This window comes from Ranitomeya imitator, chromosome 2, assembly GCF_032444005.1.
Source record: "Ranitomeya imitator isolate aRanImi1 chromosome 2, aRanImi1.pri, whole genome shotgun sequence".
NCBI classification, from domain to species: domain Eukaryota; kingdom Metazoa; phylum Chordata; class Amphibia; order Anura; family Dendrobatidae; genus Ranitomeya; species Ranitomeya imitator.
In genome coordinates, this window is record NC_091283.1 from 556,262,867 (window position 1) to 556,287,599 (window position 24,733).

Below are 24,733 nucleotides of genomic sequence, written 5' to 3' on the forward strand. Positions count from 1 at the left end.
AAAAATAAAAACATGTGACAGATCTTTCTCACCTTCCGGTAGGGTGCTTCAAGCATAGCTTCTATATCAAAGTCATCAGCCATTTTGGTCACTCTGAAAAGAAAAGTTAAAAGTCTTTGTAATTTCTGCTTCTGAGCAATTTCAAAGATTATGGAAAGTGATTTCAGTTAGCATTAAAAGGTATCAACCACTGAGGACTCTCACTTCTATATATTTTTACATCTACTGGCTAACACGGTACAAAGATGTACTTTCCTGTAAGGAAAGTCAAGCGTTTTAGAATGGATAACTATAGAAATGTTTTAAACTCAGGAAGATTGCATGTGGATTGCTGGCATTTGTAGAAGTCTTTGCTGGAAGCAATTATATCTGATAAATTTTAACATTTTAGAAGGGGAGTCATTAAAGGGTATGTTTTCCTATGAAAGGGGGCGCTACCAGTGTGAGACATGTAGATCAGAAGAGCAGACTGTCTATTACATGTCTCGCACTGGTAAAAAGTAGAGATGTTCGAAAATTGTCGGCTCCCTCCTTAGGCTACTTTCACACTAGCGTTTTTTGCAATACGTCGCAATGCGTCGTTTATGGGAACAAACGCATCCTGCAAAGTTGTTTGCAGGATGCGTTTTTGCCCCATAGATTAACATTAGCGACGCATTGACACACGTCGCAACCGTCGTGCAACGGTTGCGCCATGTTGTGGCGGACCGCCGGGAGTAAAAAAACGTTACATGTAACGTTTTTTTGCTGCCATCGGACCGCTTTTTCCGACCTCGCATGCGCGGCCGGAACTCCGCCCCATCTCCCCGCACCTTACAATGGGGCAGCGGATGCCCAGGAAAAATGCATCCGCTGCCTCCATTGTGCGGCGCATTCACTGCTAGCGTCGGAACCTCGGCCCGACGCACTGCGACGGGCCGAGTCCGACGCTAGTGTGAAAGTAGCCTTATTTGGCACGCTATAGCGCTTACTGAAAAAGCTGCAGTGGAAACCCGGACACCTGCAGCTTTTTCGGTAAGCGCTATAACTTGCCGAATAAGGAGGGGGCCGACGATTTTCGAACATCTCTACTTTTTACCAGTGTGAGACATGTAATAGACAGTCTGCTCTTCTGATCTACATGTCTCACACTGATAACGACCCCTTTCATAGGAAAATAAGTTCTTGGGGCAGATTCTCGAGGAGCTGTGTTCATAGCTTGCCAAATAAGGAGGAAGCCGATGTTTTCTCACCCCTAGATAAAAGCTCTCTAGGCAGATTCTCAGTGAGATCTGTCTGGCCTATTAGTTCTTAAAAGCTCATTTACATGGCTTAAAAGGGTTGATCCAACTGACAGATTCCCTGTAAGACAACATACATGCCCATTTACTCCACAGGTGAATGCTAAGTTTATCTTACAAAAGTTCTGCAATTCAATCGTTACAGGATACTTCCGCTGACAAGTGTTGGATGTTAAGATTATTCTTCAAGATATTACAAATAAACAATTTTAATGATGACGTTTGTGTAACACCAGCAAAGTCCAAGGGTATTGTATAGTACCAGGAGATATGCAAGTTTACATATACATCAGAGACGGCAGAATCTGTGGTAACTATGCTTTCAAATTATTTCCTGTTGTGTCATGGTTACGTGCTTAGCAACTTAAAGAGAATTGTCAACAGGATTTCATCCACCTTCCCCCCCAAACTATTTATATGCGCATGTAGTTTTTTCAAAAATAAGACCAGCAATACCTTTAGATGGCCAGTCTGTTTCTCCATTACTGAGGATAAAGAGCTTGGTAAATCTGAAGGCTCTGTAACTTTAGTTTATTTCTTACCCAGCGAGCACGCCCATGTCCTAATAGAGTATTTGCGGAATGCTCGGGGGAAAAAAAAAATGCTTGACAACCACGAGACAAGCAGCTATGGTAACTAGAGTATTTTTTCCGTGCATGACAAAGATACTCGATTAGGACTCGATTGTGCTCAGATAACACCTTATACGAGCATGTTTGCTCATCACTAGTGAGCAGCTAATGGCTGTATTAAAATCAATTGGCTAGAGAGACTGGGATGATAGGAGTTAACCCATCTCCTGGAATGTAACTACTGCCCACAATTGGCCAAGCTCTGGGCAGGTGATAATAGCCAAGATATCAACTTCACACCATGAAAGAAAAGCTCTCAAAACAGGAAAATAACAGCAGATAAAGGCAAGTCAGTCGCAAACTTATTTCCATGCTGCCTAATTAAAACGGTTGTACAGGATTATCATGAAAGTCTGCAGTCACTCACAGTGACTGGAGACTTGAGAATGCACACATCGCTCGCAGCAAAGATTCTCCAGTATTGGCGTGAGAGAGTGGTCACGTGACCACAAGCACATACAGTACAGACCAAAAGTTTGGACACCTCATTTAAAGATTTTTCTGTATTTTCATGACCATGAAAATTGTAAATTCACACTGAAGGCATCAAAACTATGAATTAACACATGTGGAATTATATACTTAAAGTGTGAAACAACTGAAATTATGTCTTATATTCTAGGTTCTTCAAAGTAGCCACCTTTTGCTTTGATGACTGCTTTGCACACTCTTGGCATTCTCTTGATGAGCTTCAAGAGCTACTCATCGGGAATGGTTTTCACTTCACAGGTGTGCCCTGTCAGGTTTAATAAGTGGAATGTCTTGCCTTATAAATGGGGTTGGGACCATCAGTTGGGTTGAGCAGAAGTCTGGTGGATACACAGCTGATAGTCCTACTTAACAGACTGTTAGAATTTGTATTATGGCAAGAAAAAAAGCAGCTAAGTAAAGAAAAACGAGTGGCCATCATTACTTTAAGAAATGAAGGTCAGTAAGTCCGAAAAATTGGGAAAACTTTGAAAGTGTCCCCAAGTGCAGTTGCAAAAACCATCAAGCGCTACAAAGAAACTGGCTCACATGGGGACTGTCCCAGGAAAGGAAGACCAAGAGTCACCTCTGCTTCTGAGGATAAGGTTATCCGAGTCACCAGCCTCAGAAATCGCAGGTTAACAGCAGCTCAGATTAGAGACCAGGTCAATGCCACACAGAGTTCTAGCAACAGACACATCTCTACAACAACTGTTAAGAGGAGACTTTGTAAAGCATGCCTTCATGGTAAAATAGCTGCTAGGAAACCACTGCTAAGGACAGGCAACAAGCAGAAGAGACTTGTTTGGGCTAAAGAACACAAAGGTGGGCTTTAGCATCTCCAGGCACGTAGAGTCCATCCGTTCACCTTTTCTGCGTCACACAAAGACACGGTAGTGTCTAATGTCCATTCCTTGTGTTCTTTAGCCCAAGCAATTTCAGATCTGTACAGATTGGAAACTGGTCACTTAAGGTACCGTTACACTTAACAATTTACCAACGATCACGACCAGCGATACGACCTGGCCGTGATCGTTAGTAAGTCGTTGTGTGGTCGCTGGAGAGCTGTCACACAGACAGATCTCCAGAGACCAACGATGCCGAAGTCCCCGTGTAACCAGGGTAAACATCGGGTTACTAAGCGCAGGGCCGCGCTTAGTAACCCGATGTTTACCCTGGTTACCATTGTAAAAGTAAAAAAAAAAAAAAAAACACACTACATACTTACATTCCTGTCGCGTCCCCCAGCGTCAGCTTCCCTGCACTGTGTAAGCGCTGGCCGGAAAGCAGAGCGGTGACGTCACCGCTGTGCTCTGCTTTACGGCCGGCCGGCGCTGACACTGGGGGACGCAGGGAAGCTGACGCTGAAGGACGTGACAGGAATGTAAGTATGTAGTGTTTTTTTTTTACTTTAACAATGATAACCAGGGTAAACATCTTGTTACTAAGCGCGGCCCTGCGATTAGTAACCCGATGTTTACCCTGGATACCAGTGAAGACATCGCTGAATCGGCGTCACACACACCGATTCAGCGATGTCAGCGGGTGATCCAGCGACGAAATAAAGTCCTGATCATTCCCCAGCGACCAACGGGGCCTGATCGTTAGTCGCTGTCACGCATAACGATTTTGTTAACGATATCGTTGCTACGTCACAAAAAGTAACGATATCGTTAACGATATAGTTATGTGTGACAGTACCTTTACTTAGTTCAAAGAGCGAGATACTGCGATAACACAATTGCTTTTGCAATGGAGGGGGCCCCAGAGGGATGCGAGATCACGCTCCGCATGAGAGAATCCCAGAAGTTTGGACCTGACTTTTGCTAGAAAGTCAGGTCTTTTATAGTGGAAACTTAGATTTTTGGCTGCTTTTGTTATGTCATATTTACTAAATTCATGTCTGTGGCAGTTGTACTCTTTTCTTAAAGAAAACCTGTCAGGTCCCCCATGCCCCCAGAACCACCAGCAGTTGTGTCTACCCATCTAAATTCCCTGTGTAAGTGATAACATTACTTACAACAGGCGGCGTCAGTCAGAGCTATACAAATCTCGCACTTTCACATAGCTTAGTACCAGCACATCATTGAGCCTCTGAAGCCAGGTGTACGCGTTCCGACTTCGGAGAGGTAAACTGCGCAATTCAGGCCTGTGGAGTAAGAGTCTATTTGGTGTAGTCTGTTCAATATGCACAGACTGTGAAAATATGTAATAAATTGGGTGCAGTAGTTCAGTGCATGTGTTGTAAATTATTTCATAGGATTTTGGGAATATTATGAAACGTCCTATAAAATGTCTGTTCCTGATTTAAGGATCTAAGCTTTTAGTCTAGATGAATCTGTGCTGCACTTTATGTACATGCTTAGTAGTGTACGCAGCGCTGTGGAGTCAAGAGTAGAGATTAGCAAATAAATTCTTACCGAATAAGCGGCATTGGGAATCTGGCTAACCGGAGCGCTCCCGATAATCAGTTGTCTGGTGCTTCAGTTGCATGTGTCACGGCTGACTTGACAAGCAAACATGCATGGGCAGCCCAACAAACAGGCTCTCCATGCATGTGTTTTGACTGTCACACAGCTGCAACACATGTAGCTGCAGCTCGGAACAGCTGATTATCGGGAGCGCTCCAGTTAGCCAGGTTCCCGATGCAGCATATTCGGTAATCGATATAGCTTGCCAAATAAGGAGGGAGCTGACTGTATTCGCTTATCTCTAGTCAAGAGTCGCAAAGTTGGGACTCAAGGAACTTGAAGAGTGGGGGGTTTGGCATACGGACGCCACAGCCCTGCTGCACATGAATAGAAGTCTTCTGCACTGCCGATCATGCAAAGTGCGCCTCTCTGAAGCTGACCGCGTACATTCGGCTTCACAGGCTCAGTGAGGGAAAAAAGCCGCGCGCATGCACAAGATATGTATAGCGCTGGCTCTTGTAAATCATGTGATCATGCCCACATATTCAAAACTGCTGTCAGGTAGTTTATTAATCATTCAGTTGCTTTTCAGAAATTAAGACAAAGTGGCATGCCAAAAGAAAAGAAAAATTATTTTTACCACCTAAATGTTCCTATGTTCTGAACAGGCTTCTATAGCTGACAGACTAAGGCTGTTAATTGGCCTTGAGCTGCCATGGCAAACATCAAGGGTATGTGCACACGATGCGGATTTTGCTGCGGATCCTCAGCGTTTCCGGAGCTGCGGGTCCGCAGCAGTTTCCCATGTGTTTACAGTTCATTGTAAACCTACAGGAAACAAAAACGCTGTGCACATGCTGCGGAAACGCAGCGGTTTACATTCTGCAGCATGTCACTTCTTCTAGAAAACCGCAGTTGTAAAACCGCAGTGAAAACCGCAGAAAAACCGCGGTAAATCCGCAGCGGTTTTCCACTGCGGATTTATCAAATCTGCTGCTGAAAAATCCGCAGTAGACCAGAATACGTGTGCACATAGCCCAAGACCCCACAACCATTGATCTCCGGTTGCCGATGTAATTAAGGCTAGGTTCACACTGCGTTACAGCAGCCCATTTAACACATACGTTAAACGGGCTGTTGTAACGCAAGTACCGACTTTGGCACATCGCTAGCGCAGATGGAGCATCTGCTAGCTCTATCTGCACTAGCAGTGACGGACCCGGAAACGCTGCAGCTCGCGTCTCGGGGTCCGTCACTCAATGACGGCACATCCCTAGCGCACGCCCATTGTGGGCGTGCGCTAGCGATGCGTCCGACATTGGAGTCTATGGCGGCGTTAGAGGACTACGTTACCACCGCGTTATGCCGCGGTGTAACGTAGTCCCTCTAACGCAGGGGTGCCCAACTCCAGTCCTCAAGGCCCACCAACAGGTCATGTTTTCAGGATTTCCTTTGCATTGCACAGGTGATGCAATTATTACCTGGGCAAGACTAAGGAAATCCTGAAAACATGACATGTTGGTGGGCCTTGAGGACTGGAGTTGGGGACCCCTGCTCTAACGGACTGCCATAGCGCAATGTGAATCCAGCCTAAGGAAGGACCCCCCCGCCCACCCTCTTAACCATTAAGATGCCGTAGTCACTATTGACAGCAGCGTCTAAGGGGTTAAAAAGCCATGGTTGGTGCCAAAACCAATCAATACTGATATAGCAATGTGCCAGCCATAGTGTACAGTCGATAGCTGCTGCATTTTCACTAATCGGGGATGCGATTGTCCAATATGTGAGGTTAGTAAAGACATATTGGTGGTTAGTATGGGTTAAAAAAAATGTTAGAAGTTTACCAGATTTTTTTTTTTTTTTTTTTTTAAACGTAGGAGGATGTTGCATCATCCAGAGGGGGTAGAGTGAGGAAGTGACTTAGAATGGCTTTAAAAAAAAAAAAAAAAAAAAGTAATGTATGCAGCATTTTTCCTGCCAATACGCTGCTTATTTTATGGGGAAAAAAAAAAACACTACAAAGAAGCTACATGTGAACATACCCTTACAGACACTTACAAATTGCATAATAGTCAACAGCAACATAACCAGTTTTGCTGAATACTACTAGAAAAAACAGACAGTACACAGATAACCCTACAGATTAGGAGAGCTCCTGAAGTGAAGTGCTCACAGCTGCACTACATTCTGACAGAAGGTATTATCTACTATATAATTGTCTAAAGGTACCTTCACATTGAACAACTTAACAATGATATCGCTAGCGATCCGTGACGTTGCAGCGTCCTGGATAGCGATATCGTTGTGTTTGACACGCAGCAGCGATCTGGATCCTGCTGTGAGATCGCTGGTCGGAGCAGAAAGGCCAGAACTTTATTTCGTCGCTGGATCTCCCGCAGACATCGCTGAATCGGCGTGTGTGACACCGATTCAGCGATGTCTTCACTGGTAACCAGGGTAAACATCGGGTTACTAAGCGCAGGGCCGCGCTTAGTAACCCGATGTTTACCCTGGTTACCAGTGTAAATGTAAAAAAAAAAAAAAACACTACATACTTACATTCCAGTGTCTGTCGCGTCCCCCGGCGTTCTGCTTCCCTGCACTGACTGAGCGCCGGCCGTAAAACACAGCGGCGACGTCAGGGAAGCAGAACGCCGGGGGACAGACACCGGAATGTAAGTATGTAGTGTTTTTTTTTTTTTTTTTACATTTACACTGGTAACCAGGGTAAACATCGGGTTACTAAGCGCGGCCCTGCGCTTAGTAACCCGATGTTTACCCTGGTTACCCGGGGACTTCAGCATCGTTGGTCGCTGGAGAGCTGTCTGTGTGACAGCTCTCCAGCGACCACACAGCAGCAATCGGCATCGTTGTCTAGATCGCTGCAGCGTCGCTAAATGTGACGGTACCTTAAGGGTCACTTCCGTCTTTCTGTCTGTCCTTCTGTCTGTATGTCACGGATATTCATTGGTCGCAGCCTCTGTCTGTCATGGAAACTAAGTCGCTGATTGGTCGTGGCAAACCGCCCACGACCAATCAGCGACGGGCGAAGTCCGGCGGCAACATGGCGGCTCCTTCCTCCCCGCAGACAGTGCCCGCTCTGTACTCCCCTCCAGTCAGCGCTCACACAGGGTTAATGGCAGTGCTAATGGACCGCGTTATGCCGCGGTGTAACGCACTCCATTAACGCTGCTATTAACCCTGTGTGACCAAATTTTTTACTATTGATGCTGCCTATGCAGCCTCAATAGTAAAAAGATCTAATGTTAAAGGGAACCTGTCACCCCCAAAATCGATGGTGAGGTAAGCTCACCGTCATCAGGGGCTTATCTACAGCATTCTGTAATGCTGTAGATAAGCCGCCGATGTTACTTGAAAGAGGAGAAAAAGACGTTAGATTATACTCACCCAGGGGCGGTCCCGCTGTGATGGGCGTCTCAGGTCCGCTCCGGCGCCTCCCATCTTCATTCCATGACGTCCTCTTCTGGTCTTCACGCCGCGGCTCCGGCGCAGGCGTACTTTGTCTGCCCTGTTGAGGGCAGAGGAAAGTACTGCAGTGCGCAGGCGCCAGAAAGGTCAGAGAGGCCCGGTCAGCCAATGTCAGACTCCTCTGGGTGCTCATCTCCAGTTCTGAAGTCACCATGCCAGATACTGCGAGACCCTTACATGAGCAACAGATAACCCCAACAGCTGTCTGACAAATTTAATGCCAACTCCAAGCCCACCTGATGGCCACCTAGCGTGCAGCCTCACCAGAGAGGCCGGCGACCGCCACCTACCGCTTAGCCTCACCAGAGAGGCCGTCGACCGCCACCTAGCGCGCAGCCTCACCAGAGAGGCCGACGACCGCCACCTAGCGCGCAGCCTCACCAGAGAGGCCGACGACCGCCACCTAGCGCGCAGCCTCACCAGAGAGGCCGGCAACAGCCACCTAGCACGCAGCCTCACCAGAGAGGCCGACGACCGCCACCTAGCGCGCAGCCTCACCAGAGAGGCCGACGACCGCCACCTAGCGCGCAGCCTCACCAGAGGCCGACGACCGCCACCTAACGCGCAACCTCACCAGAGAGGCCGGCGACAGCCACCTAGCGCGCAGCCTCACCAGAGAGGCCGACGACCGCCACCTAGCGCGCAGCCTCACCAGAGAGGCCGACGACCGCCACCTGGCGCGCAGCCTCACCAGAGGCCGACGACCGCCACCTAACGCACAACCTCACCAGAGAGGCCGGCGACAGCCACCTAGCGCACAGCCTCACCAGAGAGGCCGACGACCGCCACCTAACGCACAACCTCACCAGAGAGGCCGGCAACCTCCATAGCACGGTACAGGAGTCGGCGACCCCCTCAGCACGGTACAGGAGTCGGCGACCCCCTCAGCACGGTACAAGAGTCGGCGACCCCCTCAGCACGGTACAGGAGTCGGCGACCCCCTCAGCACGGTACAAGAGTCGGCGACCCCCTCAGCACGGTACAGGAGTCGGCGACCCCCTCAGCACGGTACAGGAGTCGGCGACCCCCTCAGCACGGTACAGGAGTCGGCGACCCCCTCAGCACGGTACAAGAGTCGGCGACCCCCTCAGCACGGTACAGGAGTCGGCGACCCCCTCAGCACGGTACAGGAGTCGGCGACCCCCTCAGCACGGTACAGGAGTCGGCGACCCCCTCAGCACGTTACAGGAGCTGGCGACCCCCTCAGCACGTTATCACCGGAGGCCGCGGCCGTTCCCTTCATATAACGTACGGGCGACCCAGCTGACGCCTCACACAGACGGTACACGACAAGTCTGAGCTACCTGGGGCCGGGTGAGGACAGGCGTGCGGACTTACCTGAGGAGAGCCCCGGATGCTCTTAGGGCTGATCGATACTAGGCCTCGGCCTTGTTTGTGCCGAGAAAGAAATGGCGTCGAATCTACAAGAGAACAGGGCGTCGTTACTGGCGAACAACGCGTGTACACAGGATGGAGAGGAGAAACAGGAGGACAAAGAAGGAGATCGCAGCCGGGACCGCAACGCTATAACGGGACCTGCAAGGCGGGAAGATCACGGCCGTGTAATGGCAAACCTGCGACTCCCCGAAATGGCGGCCGCCAGCAGTCTCCTTACACAGCACGGGGTTTCCAACACAACGAACCAGGGGCAGCGTGACGATCACTGAGAGGCGTGGCTACCAGCACTCCTGCTCGTCACCGGTTGTCTGAGAGACTGCGCCCGCCTCTGTCTGAGGAAACCGGCAGCAGCATGTGGCCGCGGCGGCTCCGACACGTCCAGTTGGGGAAATGTTCGCTGTGTGCGACCCAGCTGCACTCGTGTATATTATCCAGAAAAATGAAAGCAGCACTCCAACAGAAAAAATAAATGTGGTTTATTGGCCCATGAGCGAGTCCAGGATGTGGACCTTTCTCAAGCCTTGAGAAAGGTCCACATCCTGGACTGAAACGTTGCACATGGGCCAATAAACCACACTTATTTTTTCTGTTGGAGTGCTGCCTTCATTTTTCTGGATAATAGCATGAGGTTTAGTACATGGAAGGATTTTTTGCACCCTTTGTCTTCTTTTGGTGCTGCATTTTGTTTTCTTTTTCTATATTCTGCACTTGTGTATATATATATATATATATATATATATATATATAAAACCACTCGTGTATATATATATATATATATATATATATATATATATAATGATGCATTAGAATCGGGCCACTATTTATTATTATTATTATTTATTTATATAGCACCATTGATTCCATGGTGCTGTACATGAGAAGGGGTTACATACAAGTTACAGATATCACTTACAGTAAACAAACTAACAATGACGGACTGATACAGAGGGGCAAGGACCCTGCCCTTGCGGGCTGACATTCTACAGGATTATGGGGAAGGAGACAGTAGGTTGAGGGATGCAGGAGCTCCGGTGTTGGTGAGGCGGTAGCTCCGGTGTTGGTGAGGCGGTAGCTCCGGTGTTGGTGAGGCGGTAGCTTCGATAGTGATGAGGCAGCAGCGGTGTCAGTGCAGGCTGTAGGCTTTCCTGAAGAGATAAGTTTTCAGGTTCCGTCTGAAGGATCCGACTGTGGTTGATAGTCGGACGTGTTGGGGCAGAGAGTTCCAGAGGATGGGGGATATTCGGGAGAAGTCTTGGAGGCGGTTGGATGAGGAACGATTAAGTGTGGAGGAGAGTAGGAGGTCTTGGGAGGACCGGAGATCACGTGAGGGAAGATATCGAGAGATTAGTTCAGAGATATATGGAGGAGACAGGTTGTGGATGGCTTTGTAGGTCAGTATTAGCAATTTGAACTGGATACGCTGAGGGAATGGGAGCCAGTGAAGAGATTTGCAGAGAGGGGAAGCAGAGGAGTAGCGAGGAGAGAGATGGATTAGTCGGGCAGCAGAGTTAAAGGGAACCTGTCACCTGAATTTGGCGGGACTGGTTTTGGGTCATATGGGCGGAGTTTTCAGGTGTTTGATTCACCCTTTCCTTACCCGCTGGCTGCATGCTGGCTGCAATATTGGATTGAAGTTCATTCTCTGTCCTCCATAGTACACGCCTGCACAAGGTAATCTTGCCTTGTGCAGGCATGTACTACGAAGGACAGAGAATGAACTTCAATCCAATATTGCAGCCAGCATGCAGCCAGCGGGTAAGGAAAGGGTGAATCAAACACCCGAAAAATCCGCCCATATGACCCAAAACCAGTCCCGCCAAATTCAGGTGACAGAGTCCCTTTAAGGATGGACTGGAGAGGTGCAAGGGTGTTAGCAGGGAGGCCACAGAAAAGGATGTTGCAGTAGTCAAGGCGGGAAATGATGAGGGCGTGCACAAGCATTTTAGTAGATTGGGGGTTGAGGAAAGGACGGATCCTGGAGATATTTTTGAGCTGGAGGCGACAGGAGGTGGAAAGAGCTTGGATGTGTGGTTTGAAGGACAGGGCAGAGTCGAAGGTTACTCCGAGGCAGCAGACTTCGGGTACAGGGGAAAGCATGATGTCATTGATTGAGATAGATGGGTCAAGTAAGGAAGATTTGTGGGATGGAGGAAAGATGATGAGTTCAGATTTGTCCACATTGAGTTTGAGGAAGCAAGAGAAGAAGAAGGAGGATATGGCTGATAGGCACTCTGGGATTCTGGACAGCAGAGCGGTGACGTCTGGGCCAGAGAGGTAGATCTGAGTGTCGTCAGCATAGAGGTGGTACTGGAATCCATGGGACTTTATGAGTTGTCCCAAGCCAAGTGTATAGATTGAGAAGAGTAGGGGTCCTAGAACAGAGCCTTGGGGGACTCCAACAACAACTCCAACACTATCTAGTATATATATATTACCGTAGAAATTTCGGGGCCCCATACTGGCAACATTTTCGGGGCCACCCCAGCCCCGCCTCCACGCTCCACCCCTCGAACTGTCCACAGTCCCACCTCTCTCTCTTGGAAAAACTCCACTTCTCACCTATCACACATTGACAGTTCCCATCACCAGATCACATACATAGCCAGCAGCTTTTGTTTTGGCCAAAAGATTTTTTAAGCCGCCACCATAACACGGTAGACACTTTTGGCCTGTAACCTATTTGGCCTGTAACTCTACTGTAACCTATTAAATATTTGTTAAAATATGCAATACAATTTAGGTATATTTTTGTTTATTTTTCAATTTTTAAAATGGCCAATAATATCACATAAAAAGAACAAATACCGCTACACCATGACCAGATGACATATTACCACCACAGTGATCGAATAATATCACATACAAAGAACAAATACCGCTACACCATGACCAGATGACATATTACCACCACAGTGATCGATTAATATCACATACAAAGAACAAATACCGCTACACCATGACCAGACCACATATTACCACCACATAGTGACTGAATACTACAATTCTGATCAGTAATTAAAAAAAAAAGCACCATACTATCACCATAAGTGCCATTATACACAGGAGATCTGTACTTAGTATGCAGTGTCTGTGTACAGGTAATACAGTGATCACCAGTGACATTATGCACAGGAGCTCTGTATACAGTGTATAGTGTCCGTGTATAGGTAACACACTGACTCACCAGTGACGTCTCTAGGTGAAGTCCTTCATCTTTCATCCAGCACAGACCGCCATCATTTCATCCAGCCAGGACTTCTCTCTGCAGGAAACAACACAGTTATCTCGAGCTCCACTTGTAGAATACATTACTTAATTTGTCCCAACTTCTACATTACACCACATGAAGAAAAAGAGGTGACATAGTGTCACTCTACACAGTAACAGGACCGCCCCCCCATTTAAAACCGTGTCCTCAAAAAATAAAATAAATACATCACTGCAGTAATAATATCCCTAAATTACCCCCTATGGTAATAATATTCCCCATCCTGGCCACCGTGTGTCTCATTTCTGGCGTCAGCCATATGTTCTCCCATCCTGCCCTCATGAGTATCCATTCTGCCCCATATGATCTCCCCATCCTGCCCCATATGATCGCCCCATGTGATCTCTCCATTCTGCCCCATCTGTCTCCATCATATCCATCCTGCCCCATGATCCTGCACGATCTATCTCCAATTCTGCCCCCAGTGTCTCCAATCATGCCCCATGTCTCAATTCTGCCCATGTCTCCAACCATGCCCCCATGTCTGCAATCCTGCCACTTGTCTCCAATCATGCCCCCTGTGTCTCCATTCTGCCCCATCTGTCTCCAATCCTCCCCCATCTGTCTCCAGTCATGCCCCCATGTCTTTCATCCTGCCCCGTGTCTCCCATCATGCCCCGTGTCTCCCATCATGCCCCGTATCTCCATTCTGCCCCGTGTCTCGCATTCTGCCCCAATGTCCAGCATTCTGCCCCGGGTCTCACAGTCTGCCCCTGTGTCGAGCATACTGCCCCTGTGTCCAGCATTCTGCCCCTGTCACTGTGTCCAGCATTCGGCCCCAGTGTCTCCAGCATTCTGCCCCAGTGTCTCCAGCATTCAGCCCCTGTGTGTCCACCATTCTGCCCCTGTGTGTCCACCATTATGCCCCTGTGTGTCCAGCATTCTGCCCCTGTATGTCCAGCATTCTGCCCCAGTGTGTCCAGCATTCTGCCCCAGTGTGTCCAGCATTCTGCCCCAGTGTCTCCAGCATTCTGCCCCAGTGTCTCCAGCATTCTGCCCCCAGTGTCTCCAGCATTCTGCCCCCAGTGTCTCCAGCATTCTGCCCCCAGTGTCTCCGGTGGTCCCCAGCTGCCGCCTGCCTCTTCTCCTCCGCCGTCTGGTCCTCCGCCGGGTCCCTCGTCGTCCGGTGGTCCCCCGCTGCCGCCTGCCTCTTCTGCTCCCTCTGCCGTCTGCTCCTCCGCCGTCCGCAGGCGCAGCCACGTGGTGGCACACCGCACGCTGCTCTGCTCCGGAATGAGGCAGTGGAGCAGGGCAGCGTTTGACGTCACGAACTTGCGGCCCATGATGCACCGCGGGCCCGGCCGCCTTAAAGCTACAGGGCTCATTTAGGCACAGTGGCAGCCGCGCAGCCGCAGCCTGAATAAAAATGTCAGGGGGGGCCCGAGCGGAGCGTGGACCGGACCGGCTGCCAGCCTGCTCGCTCGGGCCCCCCTTTTTGCTCCTCATCACCGGGCCCCATACTGCAGTGATGCCTGTAATGTCCTGATGGCGGCCCTGTATAGTGTAACTGCACGTGTGTGTGTCTATAAATTTTTACAGTACAGAGCAAAACTTTGGACACATCTTATTTAAAGATTTTTCTTTATTTTCATGACTATGAAAATTGTAAATTCACAGTGAAGGCATCAAAACTATGAATTAACACATGTGGATTTATATACTTAACAAAAAATTGTGAAACAACTGAAATTATGTCTTATAGTCTAGGTTCTTCAAAGTAGCCACCTTTTGCTTTGATGACTGCTTTGCATACTCTTGGCATTCTCTTGATGAGCTTCAAGAGGTAGTCACCGGGAATGGTTTTCACTTCACAGGTGTGCCCTGTCAGGTTTAATAAGTGGGATGTCTTGCCTTATAAATAGGGTTGGGACCATCAGTTGTGTTGAGCAGAAATCTGGTGGATTCACAGATGACAGTCCTACTGAATAGACTGTTAGAATTTGTATTATGGCAAGAAAAAAGCAGCTAGGTAAAGAAAAACGAGTTGCCATCATTACTTTAAGAAATGAAGGTTAGTCTGAAAAACTGGGAAAACTTTGAAAGTGTCCCCAAATGCAGTGGCAAAAACCATCAAGCGCTACAAAGAAACTGGCTCACACGAGGACCGCCCCAGGAATGGAAGACCAAGAGTCACCTCTGCTTCTGAGGATAAGTTTATCCGTATCACCAGCCTCAGAAATCGCAGGTTAACTTCAGCTCAGATTAGAGACCCGGTCAATGCCACACAGAGTTCTAGCAGCTGACACATCTCTACAACAACTGTTAGGCCGGCTTCACACTCAGCGTATGAAAATACGGTCCGTATATTACGGCCGTAATACGCTGAAATGTCCCGAAAATAGTGGTCCGTAGCTCCTCCGTAGGCAGGGTGTGTCAGCGTTTTTTGCGCATGGCATCCTCCGTATGTAATCCGTATGGCATCCGTACTGCGTGGTTTTCTCGCAGGCTTGCAAAACCAACATACCGCTATAGAAATGATCCATGTGTCCCAAAAAGAAAAAAATATATATATATACTGTCTATATATATATATATATATATATATATATATATATATATATATATATATGTCAGTAGACACATATATGTATATATATTACTATTTTTTCCAGCGCTATACAGCTTGAAAGCCGGTAATTCAATTACCGGCTTTTTCTTTCTCCTTCCTAAAACCCGACATGATTTGAGACATGGTTTACATACAGTAAACCATGTCTTCTCTCCATTTTTTTTGCAGATTCAACACTACTAATGTCAGTAGTGTGTATCTGCAAAATTTGGCCGTTCTAGCTCTTAAAATAAAGGGTTAAATGGCGGAAAAAATTGACGTGGGCTCCCGCGCAATTTTCTCCGCCAGAGTAGTAAAGCCAGTGACTGAGGGCAGATATTAATAGCCTGGAGAGGGTCCATGGTTATTGGCCCCCCCCCTGGCTAAAAATATCTGCCCCCAGCCACCCCAGAAAAGGCACATCTGGAAGATGCGCCTATTCTGGCACTTGGCCACTCTCTTCCCATTCCCGTGTAGCGGTGGGATATGGGGTAATGAAGGGTTAATGCCACCTTGCTATTGTAAGGTGACATTAAGCCTAATTAATAATGGAGAGGCGTCAATTATGACACCTATCCATTATTAATCCAATTGTAGTAAAGGGTTAAATAAAACACAAACACATTATTTAAAATTATTTCAATGAAATAAAAACAATGGTTGTTGGAGTATTTTATTCTACGCCCAATCCAGTCACTGAAGACCCTCGTTCTGTGAAAGAAAAAACATAATAAACCAACAATATACTTACCCTCCGCAGATCTGTAACGTCCAACGATGTAAATCCTTCTGAAGGGGTTAAAACATTTTGCAACAAGGAGCTTTGCTAATGCAATGCTACTCCTCGCTGCAAAACCCCGGGGAATGAGTCTAAATATAGATCAATGATCTATATTTAGCTTCATTTGCGGTGAGGCGCCCTCTGCTGGATGTTCATAGATCGTGGGAACTTTCCTAGAAAGCCTGGGAGCTTCATGGTAAAATAGCTGCTAGGAAACCACTGCTAAGGACAGGCAACAAGCAGAAGAGACTTGTTTGGGCTAAAGAACACAAGGAATGGACGTGAGACAAGTTGAAATCTGTGCTTTGATCTGATGAGTCCAAATTTGAGATCTTTGGTTCCAACCACCGTGTCTGTTAGGGCTAGCGGAACACACCAAATAATAAGAAAGATAGAATAAGGTGCGTTCGCAGCCCGGGGTCCACCGTGCAGAGATGGAACCTGCTGCCAAGTAATGACGGACTATATGGCGGTACAATGTGAATACACACACGGGTTAACTTCACCTTGTGTGAAGGAAGCGAACCCTGTTAAGTCACAGGGCCGCGGTACCGCACACCAGAGCGCAAGCAAGGAGTCACCGAGCTCAGTCCCAAGACTTGGGATCCGAGTCCATCTAGACTTCTTGCGCTCGACACCGCTAATGGGGTGTCAGCGTAACCAAAGTAATAATTAAAGCTGCACAAGAGTGCGTGCGGTGCCGCAATGGCGGACGCCACTAACCACCCAAGCTTGGGTCAGGAAAGCGCTGTGAAAACGCACGGCGTCGCACTGGCGGTCACAGCAATTAGACGCTGTATGGTGTGTAATGTGCTCATGGCTTAGTCGGGTGCTAGATAGCAATCATCCACCTTCCTCGTGCAGTCATCCAATAGGGAGGGGATTTTAAAGAACGACTTTGACTCACAACACACACACGTTTACAAATGTACACTAGCGCATGGCTGTGTGGTCATGCGAACCTTATATAGCTGCATCATGTACATGACCTTCCCAGAAGGACCAATGGGAGGCTGCCACAGAAGTTGAGCACCTTCAGGACCTTCCTGGAGGACCAATGGGATCTGCTGCAGTATCTGAGCATGTGACCCTCGATCTCCAACGGGAGATCTTGCCCTGGGCATGCTCAGAAGGGGAAAAGCAGGACTTAGTCCCGAAACCATCTGCTCGCCGCTGCCCAGCACTGGCTTCAAAGGCAGAAGCTGGAAAAGCAGCAGTAACCCTATGCACAGAGTGAGACTGAGCAAGACGCTGGGACCGACGTCTCCGCTGAGCAGACTCCACTGCAGCTGGAGAAGAATGGGAGACCGCAGCAGAGATGGTTTGAGATTCCCCCTGTGCAGAGGCGGGAACTCGACACCCAACATTCCCCCCCCCTCCTTGGACCTCGCTACGCTCGAAGGCAGCAATGAGCTGTGGAGCTCGAATGTGTTCAGCAGGCTCCCAGGACCTGTCCTCTGGGCCATAACCCTTCCAATCCACCAAATAGAATTTTTTGCCACGTACCGCCTTGCACCCTAAAATAGCGTTCACCTCGTAATCATCCGTAGACGAACCCGATGTCCCGGCAGATGACTCGGAAAACCGGGACATGTATACGGGTTTCAAGAGGGACACATGAAAGGTGTCGGTGATACCCAAGCGTGGAGGAAGGGCCAGACGGTAGACCACAGGGTTAACCTGTTCGAGGACCTTGAAGGGACCCAAGTAGCGAGGTGCAAACTTAGTGGACTCAACACGCAGCCTGATGTTACGGGCGGAGAGCCATACTAAGTCGCCAGGAGCAAAGGTCGGAGAGGGGCGCCGATGAGCAACGGCGGAGGACCTCATTCTCTCCTTGGAGGCCCGAATGGCATCCTGAGTGCGGTCCCAAATGTCCTGTGCCTCCACAGCCCAGTCTGCCACCCTGGAGTCGGCGGAAGACACGGGCATGGGCACAGGGACACGCGGATGCTGGCCGTAATTTAGGAGGAATGGAGTCTGACCGGTGGAGTCAGCTACGGCGTTGTTAAGTGCAAACTCTGCCCACAGTAGCAAGGATGCCCAGTCATCCTGCCTGGCAGAAACAAAATGTCGTAAATATGTGATCAGGGTCTGGTTGGCCTTCTCTACCAACCCATTCGTCTCGGGATGATATGCCAAAGAGAGATTCAACTCAATACTGAGTAGGCGACAAAGCTCTCTCCAGACTCGAGGCGCAAACTGGGGACCCCGGTCACTAACAATTTTGTCTGGCATACCGTGTAGGCGAAAGTTATGTTTGATGAACAACACAGCCAGAGCCCATGCAGAAGGTAGCCGTGGAAGAGGCACCAAGTGCACCATTTTGGAAAAATGGTCGGTGATCACCCAGATAATAGTGCAGTTAAGGGACTTGGGTAAGCCCACCACAAAATCCATCCCGACCATCTCCCAGGGCCTGTCCGCCACCGGCATGGGGTAAAGCAACCCAGCTGGACGTTGCCGAGGAGACTTGTTCTTGGCGCAGGAGACACATGCCCGAACATAGTCTGCGACGTCACGAGCCATATGCGGCCACCAGTACATCCTCGCGAAGAGCTCAGATGTCCTCTTGGTCCCAAAGTGTCCACCCACCATGGACGAGTGAGCCCAAGAGAGAACCTCTGGTCGCAAATTAGATGGAATGAAAGTCTTGCCTGGGGGCACAGACTCTAGCGAAACCGGAGCCACCATTCTCAGGCTCTCTGAAGGGACAATAAGCCGAGGTTCTGCCTCTGATGATGATACTACAGAGCGAGATAGAGCATCGGCACGAACGTTCTTCACCCCGGAAAGAAAATGGAGGGTGAAATGGAAGCGGGAGAAGAACATGGACCATCTAGCCTGACGAGAAATTAGCCGCTGGGCTGTCTGTAAATACACCAAGTTCTTGTGGTCTGTGAACACCTGGAAGGGAAAGCGAGCTCCCTCCAGAAGATGTCTCCACTCTGAGAAAGCCAACTTCATAGCTAGCAACTCCCTGTCCCCGATGGAATAATTCCTCTCCGCTGGTGAAAAGGTCTTAGAGAAGAAGAAGCAAGGATGCTTCCGACCTTGAGCATCCTATTGGAAGAGGACTGCTCCAGCACCAACGGATGAGGCATCCACCTCCATAATATATGGCCTATCTACATCGGGGCGATGCAGGATGGAAGCGCTAGCGAAGTGTGACTTAATCAAGAGAAAGGCCTTGGAGACCTCCTCCGACCACAACTTGGGATTTGCCCCCTTCTTGGTGAGGGCAACCAAGGGAGCTACCAAAGTTGAGAAGTGGGGAATGAACTGGCAATAGTAATTAATGAACCGCATAAAGCGCTGCACCGCTTTGAGAGAATGGGGTTCCTGCCAGTCCATCACAGCCTGGAGCTTGGCAGGATCCATAGCCAATCCCTGGGCAGAGATGATATAGCCGAGGAAAGGCAAGGGTTCCTGCTCAAACACACACTTCTCCAACTTGGCATAGAGGGAGTTAGCCCGTAGGAGGTCGAAGACCTTGCAAACATCTCTCCGGTGGGAGTCGATATCTGGAGAGTAGATGAGAATATCATCCAGATAAACTACGACCGAGGTGGAAAGCATATCCCGGAAGATGTCGTTTACAAAGTCTTGGAAAACAGCTGGGGCATTACAGAGCCTGAAGGGCATCACCAGATATTCATAGTGCCCATCCCTGGTGCTAAAAGCCGTCTTCCATTCGTCCCCCTCACGGATGCGAATCAGGTTGTAAGCACCCCGCAGATCTAATTTAGTAAATACCCTTGCTCCCCGTAGCCTATCAAAAAGCTCAGATATCAGGGGCAAAGGATACTTATTCTTAATGGTGATGGCGTTAAGACCCCTATAATCTATGCATGGACGTAGTTCCCCATTCTTCTTCTGCACGAAAAAGAACTATGCCCCAGCAGGTGACACTGACTTCCTGATGTATCCTCTTGCCAGATTCTCTTGAATGTACTGAGACATTGCCTCCATCTCCGGGAGAGATAACGGATAGACTCGACCCCGGGGAGGCTCAGCACCAGGCAAGAGATCAATATGACAGTCATAGGGGCAATGGGGCGGAAGGGTCTCCAAGGACCAATATTGCTTGGGGAGAGAGGATAGATCTGCGGATACCTCTGTAGTAGCAACCTGAACGCACTCCCTCTGACACCTACCCCCACAAGATTCACCCCATCCCAGAATTCTGCCTGAGGACCACTCGATATGAGGAGAGTGGTACCGTAGCCAAGGTATCCCCAACAGGATCTCATCAATTCCCTCAGGAATGACGAGCAGAGATATAATCTCCTGATGGGATGGCAACATGGACAGAGTAAAAGGGATGGTCTGGGGTGTTATCTGTGAGGGCAGTGTCGACCCATTCACCACTCGTACCGTTACTGGTTGAGCTAGCATAACCAGGGGTATTGCGTGACGTTGGGCGAAGGCAGAAGACATGAAATTGCCCTCCGCCCCAGAATCCACGCAGAGCTCTACTGAGTGAGTGAATGAGCCTATTGTTATTGTCCCCTTAAAGGACAATTTGGAGGCAAACGTCGCTGTGTCTAGTGTACTACCTACTACCACTAGACGCTGACATTTCCTCGACCGCTGGGGACATCTGGTGGCAAGATGTCCTGACTGCTGGCAAACATGACAAACCTGGAGTGCACGAGCGGTCCGGGACTTAAATCCCGCTCGTGACACTTCCATGGCCTCATGTGACTCAGGAGCCTGGACTGGAGATTCCAAAGGTTTGGCGAAGGTGGGAGCCAGCCAAAACCTCTGCCTACACTGGGCTCGCTCTAACCTCCACTCGTGAAAACGGAGGTCAATACGAGTGGACACTGCTATTAACTTCTCCAGTGTGGCGGGAATCTCTCTAGTGGCCAGGGCGTCCTTCACGTGGTCAGTCAGCCCCCTCCAAAATATTGGAATTAGGGCTATATCCGACCACTCCAGCTCAGATGCTAGAGTGCGGAAGTGGACGGCAAAATGGCTGACCAAGGACGAGCCCTGAGTCAATGCCAAAAGTTGGAGCGCCATATCATGGGTGACACGAGGTCCTAAAAAGACCTGTTTCAGAGTGTTCAGGAACAACGAAGCACCCTGCACCACATGATCACCACGCTCCCACAGCGGCGTAGCCCACTCTAACGCCCTGTCCGACAGGAGAGACACAATAAACCCCAACTTGGCCCACTCTGTAGGGAAACGAGAGGCCAGAAGCTCGAGATGTATAGAGCACTGACTCACGAAACCCCTACAAGACTTACTATCACCAGAAAAAAATGTTGGCAGCGGGAGGCGAGATAGAGTCGGTACAGGGGTGTGGACAAGGTGGCTGCAGCCACGCTAGCAGCCTGAACAGCAACTGCGGTTACATCCACAGCTGAGGTTGTGCTCTCGAGAGCCACCAACCTACCCTCCAGCTGCTGGATGTACCACAAGGATTGCTGTTTGTCCATCATTACTAGCCAGACCCTGGCGCTAGTGTAATGTTAGGGCTAACGGAACGCACCAAATAAGAAAGATAGAATAAGGTGCGTTCGCAGCCCGGGGCCCACCGTGCAGAGATGGAACCTGCTGCCAAATAATGACGGACTATATGGCGGTACAATTTGAATACACACACGAGTTAACTTCACCCTGTGTGAAGGAAGCGAACCCTGTTAAGTCACAGGGCCGCGGTACCACACACCAGAGCGCAAGCAAGGAAGTCACCGAGCTCAGTCCCAAGACTTGGGATCCGAGTCAGTCTAGACATCTTGCGCTCGACACCGCTAATGGGGTGTCAGCGTAACCAAAGTAATAATTAAAGCTGCACAAGAGTGCGTGCGGTGCCGCACTACTAACCACCCAAGCTTGGGTCAGGAAAGCGCTGTGAAAACACACGGCGCCGCACTGGCGGTCACAGCAATTAGACGCTGTATGGTGTGTAATGTGATGATGGCTTAGTTGGGCGCTAGATAGCAATCATCCACCTTCCACGAGCAGTCATCCAATAGGGAGGGGATTTTAAAGAATGACTTTCACTCACAACACACACACGTTTACAAATGTACACTAGCGCATGGCCGTGCGGTCATGCGAACCTTATATAGCTGCAGCATGTACATGACCATCCCAGAAGGACCAATGGGAGGCTGCCACAGAAGTTGAGCACCTTCAGGACCTTCCTGGAGGACCAATGGGATCTGCTGCAGAATCTGAGCATGTGACCCTCGATCTCCAACGGGAGATCTTGCCCTGGGTATGCTCAGAAGGGGAAAAGCAGGACTTAGTCCCGAAACCATCTGCTCGCCGCTGCCCAGCACTGGCTTCAAAGGCAGAAGATGGAAAAGCAGCAGTAACCCTATGCACAGAGTGAGACTGAGCAAGATGCTGGGACCGACGTCTCTGCTGAGCAGACTCTACTGCGGCTGGAGAAGAATGGGACACCGCAGCAGAGATGGTTCAAGATTCCCCCTGTGCAGAGGTGGGAACTCGACACCTAACAGTGTCTTTGTGCAACGCAGAAAAGGTGAACGGATGGACTCTACATGCCTGGTTCCCACCATGAAGCATGGAGGAGGAGGTGTGGGGGTGATTTGCTGGTGACACTGTTGGGGATTCATTCAAAATTGAAGGCATACTGAACCAACATGGCTACCACAGCATCTTGCAGCGGCATGCTATTCCATCCGGTTTGCGTTTAGTTGGACCATCATTTATTTTTCAACAGGACAATGACCCCAAACACACCTCCAGGCTGTGTAAGGGCTTTTTTACCAAGAAGGAGAGTGATGGGGTGCTGCGCCAGATGACCTGGTCTCCACAGTCACCAGACCTGAACCCAATTGAGATGGTTTGGGGTGAGCGGGACCGCAGAATGAAGGCAAAAGGGCCAACAAGTGCTAAGCATCTCTGGGAACTCCTTCAAGATTGTGTATCCACCAGACGTCTGCTCAACACAACTGATGGTCCCAACGCCATTCATAAGGCAAGACATCCCACTTATTAAACCTGACAGGGTGCACCTGTGAAATGAAAACAATTTCCGGTGACTACCTCTTGAAGCTCATCAAGAGAATGCCAAGAGTGTGCAAAGCAGTCATCAAAGCAAAAGGTGGCTACTTTGAAGAACCTAGAATATAAGACATATTTTCAGTTGTTTCAGACTTTATTGTTAAGTATATAATTCCACATGTATTAATTCATAGTTTTGATGCCTTCAGTGTGAATGTACAATTTTCATAGTCATGAAAATACAGAAAAATCTTTAAATGAGAAGGTGTGTCCAAACTTTTGGTCTGTACTGTATATATACACTGTGTGCAGAATTATTAGGCACGTATTTTAGAGGATTATTTTTATTAATATTATTATTATTATTTATTATTATAGCGCCATTTATTCCATGACGCTTTACATGTGAGGAGGGGTATACATAATAAAACAAGTACAATAATCTTGAACAATACAAGTCACAACTGGTACAGGAGGAGAGAGGACCCTGCCCGCGAGGGCTCACAATCTACAAGGGATGGGTGAGGATACAGTGGGTGAGGGTAGAGCTGGTCATGCAGCGATGATGATTATTGATCAACAACTATGTTCTCAATCAAACTAAAAGACTCATAAATATCAAAGCTTAATATTTTTGGAAGTTGGAGTGGTTTTTTTTTTAGATTTGGCTATCTTAGGAGGATATCTGTTTGTGCAGGTAACTTTTACTGTGCAGAATCATTAGGCAACTTAATAAAAACCAAATATATTCCCATCTCACTAGTTTATTTTCACCAGGTAAACCAATATCACTGCACAAAATTTAGAAATAAATATTTCTGACATGCAAAACCAAAACCCCCCAAAACTAGTGACCAATGCAGCCACCTTTCTTTATGAGGACACTCAACAGCCTTCCATCCATAGATTCTGTCAGTTGCTTGATCTGTTTACGATCAACATTGTGTGCAGCAGCCACCACAGCCTCCCAGACATTGTTCCGAGAGGTGGACTGTTTTCCCTCCCTGTAGATCTCACATTTTATGAGGGACCACATTTTCTCTATGGGGTTCAGATCAGGTGAACAAGGGGGCCATGTCATTATTTTTTCTTCTTTTAGACCTTTACTGGCCAGCCACGCTGTGGAGTAGTTGGAGGCATGTGATGGAGCATTGTCCTGCATGAAAATCATGTTTATCTTGAACGATACCGACTTCTTTCTGTACCACTGCTTGAAGAAGTTGTCTTCCAGAAACTGGCAGTAGGTCTGGGAGTTGAGCTTCACTCGAAAAGGTCCCACAAGTTCATCTTTGAAGATACCAGCCCATACCAGTACCCCCCCTCCACCTTGCTGGCGTCTGAATCGGAGTGGAGCTCTCTGCCCTTTACTGATCCAGCCTCTGGCCCATCAAGAGTCACTCTCATTTCATCAGTCCATAAAACCTTTGAAAAGTCAGTCTTAAGATATTTCTTGGCCCAGTCTTGACGT

At 48.7% G+C, this 24,733-nt stretch overlaps 1 protein-coding gene across 9 annotated transcripts in view; it reads right to left on the reverse strand.

The window, feature by feature from the left end:
* The window catches only part of RBM39 (RNA binding motif protein 39), a 52,070-nt gene extending 42,154 nt beyond the window's left edge, over window positions 1-9,916 (reverse strand). For 5 of the 9 annotated variants that reach the window (XM_069751998.1, XM_069752006.1, XM_069752001.1 and 2 more), the window contains exons 1-3: window positions 9,817-9,913; window positions 9,619-9,701; window positions 33-93 (exon numbers count right to left, since the gene is read on the reverse strand). In XM_069751998.1, the coding sequence (XP_069608099.1) occupies window positions 33-83 (51 nt within the window). In that variant the 5' untranslated portion in view covers window positions 84-93; window positions 9,619-9,701; window positions 9,817-9,913. Of the gene's footprint in view, window positions 1-32; window positions 94-9,618 lie in introns of all 9 variants that reach the window. The other 4 variants (XM_069752002.1, XM_069752005.1, XM_069752000.1 and 1 more) reach the window with 3 other exon arrangements.
* Between the last annotated feature and the right edge of the window lie 14,817 nt (window positions 9,917-24,733).